Source organism: Arachis hypogaea, chromosome 1, assembly GCF_003086295.3.
Source record: "Arachis hypogaea cultivar Tifrunner chromosome 1, arahy.Tifrunner.gnm2.J5K5, whole genome shotgun sequence".
Classification (NCBI taxonomy): domain Eukaryota; kingdom Viridiplantae; phylum Streptophyta; class Magnoliopsida; order Fabales; family Fabaceae; genus Arachis; species Arachis hypogaea.
Window position 1 is genome coordinate 7,644,982 of NC_092036.1, and position 10,601 is coordinate 7,655,582.

The 10,601-nt window shown below is 31.3% G+C and overlaps 2 protein-coding genes across 2 annotated transcripts; one reads left to right on the top strand and one right to left on the bottom strand.

Annotated features, from left to right (window-relative positions):
* The first annotated feature begins 1,179 nt into the window (after positions 1-1,179).
* Positions 1,180-3,606, top strand: LOC112793833 (CBL-interacting serine/threonine-protein kinase 10). Its single transcript, XM_025836247.2, has 2 exons — positions 1,180-1,331; positions 1,570-3,606. Exon 2 carries the CDS (start codon positions 1,992-1,994, stop codon positions 3,375-3,377), a length of 1,386 nt encoding a protein of 461 aa, XP_025692032.1. The 5' UTR covers positions 1,180-1,331; positions 1,570-1,991; the 3' UTR covers positions 3,378-3,606.
* Positions 3,607-4,882: 1,276 nt separating this feature from the next.
* On the bottom strand, positions 4,883-7,904 carry LOC112793849 (uncharacterized). Its single transcript, XM_025836248.3, has 4 exons — positions 7,662-7,904; positions 7,363-7,501; positions 5,899-6,032; positions 4,883-5,787 (listed from the first exon to the last, which is right to left on the bottom strand). The coding sequence occupies exons 1-4, from the start codon at positions 7,817-7,819 to the stop codon at positions 5,064-5,066; spliced, it is 1,155 nt and encodes a 384-aa protein (XP_025692033.1). The 5' UTR covers positions 7,820-7,904; the 3' UTR covers positions 4,883-5,063.
* Positions 7,905-10,601: the final 2,697 nt, after the last annotated feature.

Consider the following 10,601-nt stretch of genomic DNA (forward strand, 5'->3'; position numbering starts at 1 on the left):
TCGTTCAAATACCACGGTTTAATTATTAATTTTTAAGATATCATGTTTTTTCATAAATTAATCTTTAAAGAGACAAAGTAATAACACTTTCTGCTTCTGCCCATTATCTGTATTTTATTTTGAGTAAAACAAAAATAGATATTTAACTATTTTTGTCATAAACAGAGATTTTTATCCAAAATAAATTATGCTCTAGATTCTTAATTATGACCTACTCTAAAAATGATGCAATTTTGAATCTTTTCTCACACTCCTTTACCATATTTAAGGATGAGTTTTATTTATTTTAAATAAATCTATATGTCCACGATAAAAATAGATAGAAGCTAACATATTAGAAGAGAGTATATAAAGAAATCAGGATCCTAAAATAAAAAAAAAAAATATATGTCTTTTTTTTGGTAGATAAAATATATGTTTTTTTATTTGGTATTAAATTATATTTGTCTTTAAATTCGTTTTTGTCAGATAACTTGCCCAAATGCCAATTAATAAGTACGAACAAATTCAAGTGGCTTTTTTGTCTGATGGCAGAAATTCTGCCTCTTAAAACCACAAATTGGGTCACACGTCTTTGGGCCTGGCCCACATGCACTTTCTCGACATTTTCCCCAACTTCAATGGTACAATAATACAAACACATTTGCCTAGTAAAATGGCCACATGGGTTTGAATCTCTCTTGGTGAAAAAGAGAGTATAAAATCAATTTGAATTTAATTAAATAGTCAGTTTATTTATATTTTTAAATAAATATTAGAGATTTAAATTTTGTTTTATATATATTATAATTTATTGATTAAATTCTTAAATAAAACTCAAATTCACGTATTTCTATCGTGTGAGATTAAGAGATAGTAGAAATAAATAAAAGAGAAAAAGAGAATATAAAATGTGTGAATAAAAAATGTGTTGTGTATTGTATTGACCCCAAAAAAATAATATAATAATATAAACAATATCAAAAAAATATACTATAATAATACAAATACTAACTAATTTAGGTTAGTCTAATAATTAGTTTATTAATTTATTAAACAAGTATTAAAAATTTAAATTTTACTTTTAACATACAACATTCTATTAGCTAACGACAAACTGTTAAATGTTGTCATTAACCTACCAAATAAAAAATACCATGAAAAAAAATAATATAAACACTAATAATTAATTAATTAATCACCGAATGAAATTCACTTTCCAGAATCAAATCAAAAACAAAAGCATCGCTTATATTTCACTTTTTCTCTGTCTCTTGCACTTTCTCCTCTGCCACTTCAAATCTTACATTCTTCAACGTATTACTAACTTCTCTCCCACCTGATCCACAAAGGTCCAGCTTATTCCATTATTATTCTTAATTATTCTTATTTTCCACCGCTTTCTATTTATTTTAATCTCCGAGTTCTTTCAATTCTTTCCGTATTTTAAGTTAAATTATCTGTTTTCAAATTGGTTAATCATGATTCATGGCCATTCCTTTTGTGTCTTGGAATCTATGTTCAATTGTTCATAGAGAAGAAATCTTAACAATTATTGAAGTGGATATTTCTTTATTTGTTCTTCTTCAGATTCTCTCTCTAATAGCACCGATGAAGTTCAGCAACTTATTATAGTTTGGACAACTGAGATTCATGCAACTTGGAATGCCGAAAGATGAGCCTTCTCGATCGAAGCTCTGTATTCGATTTCCATAAGGTGATACCTTTGCAATTTCATCTGCAATTGATGCTTGAAAATAGTGGAATACAAATTTATAGCACATTCATTAGCTATAATACCTTGATGCACAATTGGCACACTAGTTTTTTGAGAGTGCCGCTTCTGTTAATACGCGATCTCTGTGAAGACGGTTGAAATACCATTCGGTTATAGATATAGTTGGTTATATACTTATAGTGTCATACATATACTCTAGAATTGTAAATGCTATAGAATTTAGGTGGCTTTTAGGGAATTAGGATAGAAATTTGTTTTGTTTTGGGAGTTTCGTATGGAGAGTAAATCAATTGTTCTGTTGGAAAGATATGAGTTAGGAAGATTACTAGGGCAGGGTACCTTTGGGAAGGTTTACTATGCACGGAGTGCAATAACTAACCAGAGTGTGGCTATTAAGATGATTGACAAAGATAAGGTTATGAAAACTGGGCGTGCCGAACAAATCACACGCGAGATATCTGTTATGAGAAGGGCTAGGCATCCCAATATTATACAGCTTTTCGAGGTTATGGCCACCAAGACTAAGATTTACTTTGTTATTGAAATTGCTAAAGGTGGTGAACTCTTCGACAAGGTGTCCAAGGGAAAACTCAAGGAAGATGTTGCTCACAAGTATTTTAGGCAGCTAATCAATGCAGTAGATTATTGTCACAGTAGAGGCGTATACCACAGAGATATAAAGCCGGAGAACATTCTGTTGGATGAAAATGGGGACCTAAAGATATCTGATTTCGGGTTAAGTGCGCTCGCGGAGTCCAAGCGGCAGGATGGCTTACTCCATACACCTTGTGGCACCCCTGCCTATGTTGCTCCTGAAGTCATCAAAAGGAAGGGATATGATGGTGCAAAAGCTGATATTTGGTCTTGTGGAATTGTTCTATTTGTCTTATTGGCAGGTTTTCTCCCTTTTCATGATGCAAATTTGATAGAGATGTATAAGAAAATAAGCAAGGCTGAATTAAAATTCCCAACTTGGTTCCCGCCAGAAGTATGCAGGTTGTTGAGAAAGATGCTGGATCCAAATCCTGAAACCAGGATTACTATTGCCAAGATTACAGAAAATTCTTGGTTTAAGAGAGGACCTAAAGCTAAGCACAAAAAACTTGACGCAGAAACCACTAGCGTCTCTTCAGGTACAGTTTCTGATCTAAGTGATGAAGGTGAAGGTCTAGCAGCAGAAGCAAAGGAAGAACCAGCTGTGGCAACAAGTATAAATGCATTTGATATCATCTCCCTTTCTGCTGGTTTCGATCTTTCTTCATTTTTCGAAGACAGTTTTCAGAAAAGAGAAGCAAGGTTTAGTTCAAGACAACCTGCATCGGTCATCTTCTCCAAGCTGGAAGATGCTGCCAAGCGACTAAAGCTGAAGATAAAGAAAACAGCAGCTGGCTTGGTGAAATTGGATGGTTTAACCGAAGGTAGGAAGGGGGTTTTATCAATTGATGCTGAGATTTTCGAGGTTACTCCTATGTTCCATCTGGTGGAGGTGAAGAAATCCAATGGAGATACATTGGAATACCAGAAAATACTGCAAGAGGGTATAAGACCTGCACTTAAGGATATTATTTGGGTCTGGCAAAATGACCAACAGCAGCAACCACAAGAGCCAGAAGAACAGCCGCAGATAGATGACCAGCCGCCACAACCACCCGAGTCATAACAGATTCCCGATTTTGAAGGTCTTGTTATTCTTGTACTTTTTACTCTGTCGGTTCATCTCATGGGAACACCATCTTGATTTTCATGATGCAATGACCAAATTGTAACTTGAATTTTCCAATTTTTTGGGCATCTACCAGTCTTGCATTTTCATAATGCAGTGACCTTATTGTAGCATATGTTGTGTCTCAATATCAAAGTTTTAGTACATTTCTCAGTTTTGCTCTGAATCAGTCTCTTACTGAACTTTCCAGTTTTGATCGGATGATAATAGAACCAAAATGTTATATGTCAACTTCATTTGAGTTAATCTACTTTGATGCTTGTGTTATTTCATACAAAACATGAATGCTCAAAAGTGTTGAACCACACACTTAACACCGCTCAAGATTCAATATTATTTATACTGATTTCCTCTCTTATTGTTTGACTTGCACTTCTTATTTGCTCCAATTCAGATTTTTAATAATTTAAAGTAGTTATTGAACAATTGCATAACAAAAATAACTATATATATCATATTCTAAAAATGAACTAAAAGCGTGATGACTGTTAAACAGCAAAAAGGCAAAGTTTAGTTATACTGAATCCTTGGTGAGTCTTGGCTGGAATCAAATTTGTTGTAGTAAGTTGAACTTTTGTACATTGGTATTTAAACCAGAGTATTGATGTTGATAAACTACATTTAATGGACACTTCTATTATCGATTGTGCATCATATATAGTGAGAGTGACACTCATATCTATTATTTTTTGAGAATAAAAGGTGACACACACAGTTATCATCTGAGGCATCATTAATTTATCTGACCAGTGCTGAGGTCTCTTTATTCTCAGATTTTCCTCTTCATGTTCCTTATCTCAAGCACACTTGTCATAGTCCTGGTCCCAAATTTTAAAAGCAAAAGGAAAATAATGACAATAATAATACATATAAGAATACTGATAATAGATAGACAGAAAGGAAGAAAAAGGATGTGGCAGTACCTGTCACAGTCCTAATTATTTTGCATCTGCTTTATCAGCTAAAGTACTTGTGTGCAAATCATTAATCAATGACTAGTTTAGATTTTTAAATTTTATAGTATTAGTTCCATTTTCTTTAGTTTTTCTCTCTAAAATTAAGGAATTCGAAGGTTGTTTGTAATCCATTTTTATTGTGGGAATCCCACTTTCACAGTTCACTTCACTTAATGGCTCTAGTAGTCTTTTGTAAATCATCTCTTTCAAAGAATGAATCCTATATTTGATGAAAAAAAATAAAAAGATAAATTTCGTTAACAATGTTGATCAAATATTAGGTTTAAGAAATGCATATTATAGGTATTCTGACATTTGATACCAATCTCCATTGTATACTGAATAGGAATTGAGCTTTTATTAATTGTTTTATGGCATAGATTTTTTTTACTCCTCTGTTTCCTTTTTTTTCACTAAAAATAACCTGAAGGTTGAACATTGAAAGATAAAAGAGTCATATAAGCTGCAAGAAATTGAGCTAAAAAGGAGAGCAAGAGAGTGATAGAAAATTTATTACTCCAAGAACATACAAGATTTTTCAAAGTTAGAGAAGCTATTGCAAAAATACTTATTATACAAGTCAATACATGCATTGACAAGCCAGATTATTTAACAAACAACAAAAACTTTCTAAACACACCGATATAAATATCCAAAAGCCTTATTATTACAATTGGACAAAGTTGGGTGACTTTGTTAAATCTATAAAGTCAGCACCAACACATAATGAGGAGGAAACTCTTCTCTTCTTATTGCTATCCAAAACTCTTCTACTGCAGCTTGGAGAAGGTGTTGACAGATCAATTATCTCAGCTTCATGGGGCACAAGAAACATTCTCCTGGATTCTTGATTATTATTATTATTAGCAGCCAAAACAGCACAACTGTTACTCTTATTCATCACAATTATCTCTACTCTTTTTGGTGATGTAGCCGGCAGTGGTTGATCACATTCCGACTGACTCAATCCATCGCTAATATTACTACCACCATTATTCATTGCGCTCACCAAATTTGTGTCTTCACCAGTCATGATAGAATCCGACGAATCCTGTGAAGCTAACGGATGAGTTGTTTGTTCTCCAGCAGCTTCCGATTTTTGGTTCTGCGCAATTGATTCGCTGATCTTGTCACCATTATTTTGATCTGAATCGTGGGCAATAGAAACGCCACCACACATGTCTGGTACAATATCACTATTACTATTGTTTTTACCAAACTCCCCTTCATCAATGTCATCATTATCTGATACCAAACCATCAATTCTCCCAGTATAGCATGGGAGTTCATCCATTTCGCCTATTTCAATTGTCATGTGCTCTGGCAAGCTTGGGCAACCAGCAGAATGTTTCATATACTTTGTGGAGAAGAAGTTCACTGTCATATCCATGCTGTGACCATTCATACACAATATTGTCAGTAAACTCAGTATATAATTCACTCCCTTGCCCAACAAAAAGAGAATTTCAATTCCAAACTCAATAAAGAAATAAACACCATACCTCTGCCAAGATGGTAGGGTGAGCATTGTGTATGCGAGTTTGATCTTATTGGCAACTCCCGAAAGGGATTTAAAATTTGCAGCTGCCTTCCTTACGGCCAAGGATTCGACAGGGTGCTGCCAAGCCCATTCAAACTGCAATCCCCCAATCAATCAAAAGGAATTAAAATCTGGCTATAAGCCCCATTTTTTTTTTTATTTCTTCATGTATCAATATAATATACCTTATTCATATAAAATTACTCGTATGTCATATATTTAAATGTCCTAATATCTGTAATAGAATCCAATTTAGGACATTTGCATTATTTCATAAGGAGCTATTTATTTTATTTTATTTGGGCAAATCAGAAGGTATATTATAGCTCTATCCTATTCTAACATTTTCCTCTTTTCCTTCACTCCTTAACTTCTCCTTTCCATGTCGTTAATCCTTCCACAATTATTTTCTATTTTAAATTCTTGGATTTCCAGCATACTTTCATATTCAGCAGAATCTAATTTTCTGTTTTCAAATCTTCAAGTGAAATATTTTCAGTTAGTACATCCATCCCCCCCCCCCCCGGCTCTCTTCTTTTGCTGTCTATATAGTTTCTAAATCGAGTCATCATATGATAAAGTATCTATATCACAAACATGGTGACCAGGAAGGGTGGTGGAAGTTGGAGAACGCTGCAATATTGTTGATGATGATGATATGACGAAGAGTTCACATGATGTAAATGAATGGAAGTGTTTGCAGCTTCTTGATGAGAGGCCCAAATGCGAGGGAAAGTCGAGAGAACAAGCTTAAACTGTATATCAAGGATTATGGGATACAAGCTTTTCAGGCCATAGAGAGATTTCAGAGCATTTTTCAAATAAGGAAAGGGATTTTTCTGCTAAGATCTGTTAGGCAAATGTGAAACTGTATATCAGGGATTATGGGATACAAGCTTTTCAGGCCATAGAGAGATTTCAGAGCATTTTTCAAAAAAAGAAAGGGATTTTTCTGCTAAGATCTGTTAGGCAAATGTGAAGAATAAGACTAAGAAATCGAGGAGTTAAGGGAGAAACATTATCATCTAGGAACTTACCAGAACTAAGAATTATGAGAAGTGTCTAGACAGAAGAGCTGAATTATTATCATCATTACACAGCGGTTTGAAGAAGCAAAAAATTTATATTGAATTCATTGAGGAGGATCCTTGAACTTTCGAAGCATGAGAAAACTTAGTGCTCAATGCTTTACACAGGTCCTGAAATTCAGTCCTACCTATAGTACTTAAGAAAGTGCTCTATTTAGTTGCAGGATCAACATAAAAGAAACTATGAGAGGGTCACTAGTCACTCATACACATATACTACTATTCTCACTAAAGGGGATTATGATTGATGATGTTGACATTCACACAACAATGAATTTGACTTTTTCGTTCAATCTCAAAACAACTACCCTAATCACAAGAAGAGCAGAGTATGAAACCTGAAGAGCAGCAACATTTGTTGGGAAGCCATAGATGCACAAAACCATCTCCCAAGGCCTCTTCTTCTTCGTTCGCCATGCACCACATCCAATCTCCCCATTGTGTTGTCTGATCCGGCGCCGTGGATTCACTGTAAATCTGCAACAACCAAACATACACCCAAGATCCAATGAATGAAAAAACGGAAAATTTTTAGCGAATATAATCATAAAGCAAATTGGATGTGTGCAACTTTGGGTTTAACAAAAGGGGATCATCAAAATTTGATATATAGAGATATAGAGAGAAGGACCCGAACCCGATGTAAGTGTGGCCTTTGAAGCGGGGGTTAAGAGAGGCCAAGAGGTAGCAAGCGAAGAAACCATGTTCTTGTGGAGTGGATGATGACGATGATGTTGATGAAGATGTAGATGCAGAACTCGCAAGGGATTTTGATGAACCCTTTCTCTTTCTCATTTTCTCTCTTTCTCTTTCTCTTTCTCTCCTTTTGCTGAAAAAATTCGACCGTTAAAACTAAGCTTCCAGTCTCTTAAACATAAATAACTGAACTGAGGTAAATCTTTATGTAATATTTTTTAACGGTAACTTTTTTCGATCAAAGAAAATTATAAATTATTAAAAAAATATACACATGACAAATTATTAAATTTAAATACGAATGAGAATCATGTGAATGATTTTACTTCTAGCCGGAGTCTTAATCAAGAAAATCTTATGTTATCTTATTTTTTTTGTGTTGTGTATAAAAAAATGGGATTGTCTAAAACGAGTTCAACCATTATGTGCTTATTGAATGAGCCACATTTATATAGACCATTAGATTTTATTAGAAGAAAATCAAAGGCTAATATAAAACAAGAGCATTGATAGACTCTAATAAATATAGAATATCCTAGTACATAAATAAATATTTTAAATAGCAATACTTTAATACACAATACTTTAAATGGCAACAAAATTTTTTATTCTTAAATAATTAAATATAAAATATATGAGTATTTTTTATTTAATAAAATTAATTATTATGAAAAAAAATTTATAATATTAAAAATTTATATTAAAATAATATTTTAAATAGTAACATAAAACTATAAAATTATTAAAATTTATTTTATATTACTTGATAAATAATTAGATTATTATATTCAAAATTTATTAACTAACTACTTTTATAAAAGATATTATTATATAATATGATTTTTTATAAAAATATTTTTAAAAAATAATTTATTTAGAATATTATATATAATACATGAAAATATTATTTTTTTATTTTTTTATTTTTTTAGAAAAACAAAATAAATAATATAATTTTAAATACATACTTAAATAAAAAAGTTAATATTTTCATGTATTATATATAACGTTTTAAATAAATTTTACTTTTACAAATATTTTGATAAAAAATTATATTATATAATAATATATTTAACAAAGAAATTAGTTAATAAATTTTAAATATAATAAACTAATTATTTGTCAAGTAATATAAAATAAACTTTATTTATTTTATATTTTTATGTTGTAGTTTAAAATATTATTTTAATATTATAAAAAAATTTGTATATAATAATTAATCTTAATGAATAAAAAACTTATATTTTTTGTATTTATATTTTATATTTTTTAAAATAAAATTCTTTTATCTTTATATAATAAAATAAGTGATAATCTTCTTTTATATATATATATATATATATATATATATATATATATATATATATTAGGGGTGGTAAAACCGGTTGAATTCATCGGGCCGACCCGCCGAACTCGCTAAAAAATGTGGGTTGGGTTAGAATTTGAAACTTGTCAAATTAAAAAAAAAATCGCTAAATTATGTATATATGTTCTAACTTCTAATTATGTGACTTTATTTATTTTATTTTATAATTTCGTATATATGTTTAAATTATGTGACTTATTTTTTAAAATAAAAATGGTTCTATTGACAAAAATTATTTTAAGCAAATTTATTGAAGTTAAAAATTTTAAAAATAATAATAAAAAATTATATTATAATTTGACCATTTTTTATTTGTAATTAATTGTTTAATTATTATCTTTTAGTTAATTTTAATTAATTTTATTTTTCAAAAAAAAAAGTCAAATGACTAGCATTTTGTACCAACTTTAGTTGGCGGGGCGGGCTGGCCCGTCCCGCTTAAGATGCAGGCCTAGGTGAGGCGGGGCGGGTTGGGGCGAGTCGGCCCGCATTGCCACCCCTAATATATATATATATATATATAGGGGTGGCAAGCGGGGAAGCCCGCCCCGCCCCGCCTAGTGAGGTGGTCCAAAAATCCTAGCCCTCCCCGCCTAACGGCAGGCATAGCCCGTCAAATATCCTTTTTTTTTTTTTACTTTTAACTATTAAATAATATATATAAAGGCATAAAAAAATCTCTCATATTTTTTACTTTTAACTATTATAATTTCTAAAAGTTATAAACAAATTATAATTTTTATATTCACAAATATTAAAGTCTTTGTAATTATAAATATCTAATAAATATAAATATAAACCAAGTTTTCATCCAAAACATAATTATAAATATTGTTCCCAAAGCAAAATAAACATAATCTAAAACATAATTATAAATATTGTCTCTAAAACAAAATAAATATAATCCAAAACACACAATTTTCATCTTCATTCTCTTGTAAGTTAGGTTGGGGGAAGTTGGGTTTTGGCAAAAAAATTGCAAAAATACCTCTTGCTAAAAATAATAAGCCCGGCCCGTCCCGCCAAAATCCGTGGTTTAAGCGGTGCGAGTTACGCGGTACCAATTTTTTAGCCCAACCCGCTTTTTTTGGCGGGTTATGCGGGCCGACCCGGCAGATTTAGGCCCGTTTGCCACCCCTATATATATAATATTTAGTAATTTTTTTATATATTAAATAATTATAATTATATAATAACATTAAAATCAGAAAATATATTAAATCTATTACATAATAACTATTTAAAATATCATTTTTATATAATCTTTTAATATTATAAAAAAATTATGCATAAAAATTTTGTGGGTTTGGCAAATTTTTTAATTTGACCGGTTTCAAATCTTAGTCCGACCCACCTTTTTTAGCGAGTTCGGCGGGTCGGCCCGACGGACTCGACCTGTTTTGCCACCCTTAACATATATTAAGAAAATTATCACATATTTTACTATATAAAGGTAGAAACTTTTTGTTCTAAAAAATATAAATTAAATAAATACAAAAAATATAATTTTTTTTA

What these genes read in the sequence shown, in the direction of transcription:
- LOC112793849 (XM_025836248.3), bottom strand. Translation starts at nt 7,819, where the DNA reads ATGAGAAAGAGAAAGGGTTCATCAAAATCCCTTGCGAGTTCTGCATCT. An exon ending in AAAGGCCACACTTACATCGG is followed by an intron (nt 7,502 to 7,661) that starts GTTCGGGTCCTT and finishes TGGTTGTTGCAG; the next exon opens with ATTTACAGTGAATCCACGGC. An exon ending in CAAATGTTGCTGCTCTTCAG is followed by an intron (nt 6,033 to 7,362) that starts GTTTCATACTCT and finishes GGGGGATTGCAG; the next exon opens with TTTGAATGGGCTTGGCAGCA.
- LOC112793833 (XM_025836247.2), top strand. Translation starts at nt 1,992, where the DNA reads ATGGAGAGTAAATCAATTGTTCTGTTGGAAAGATATGAGTTAGGAAGA.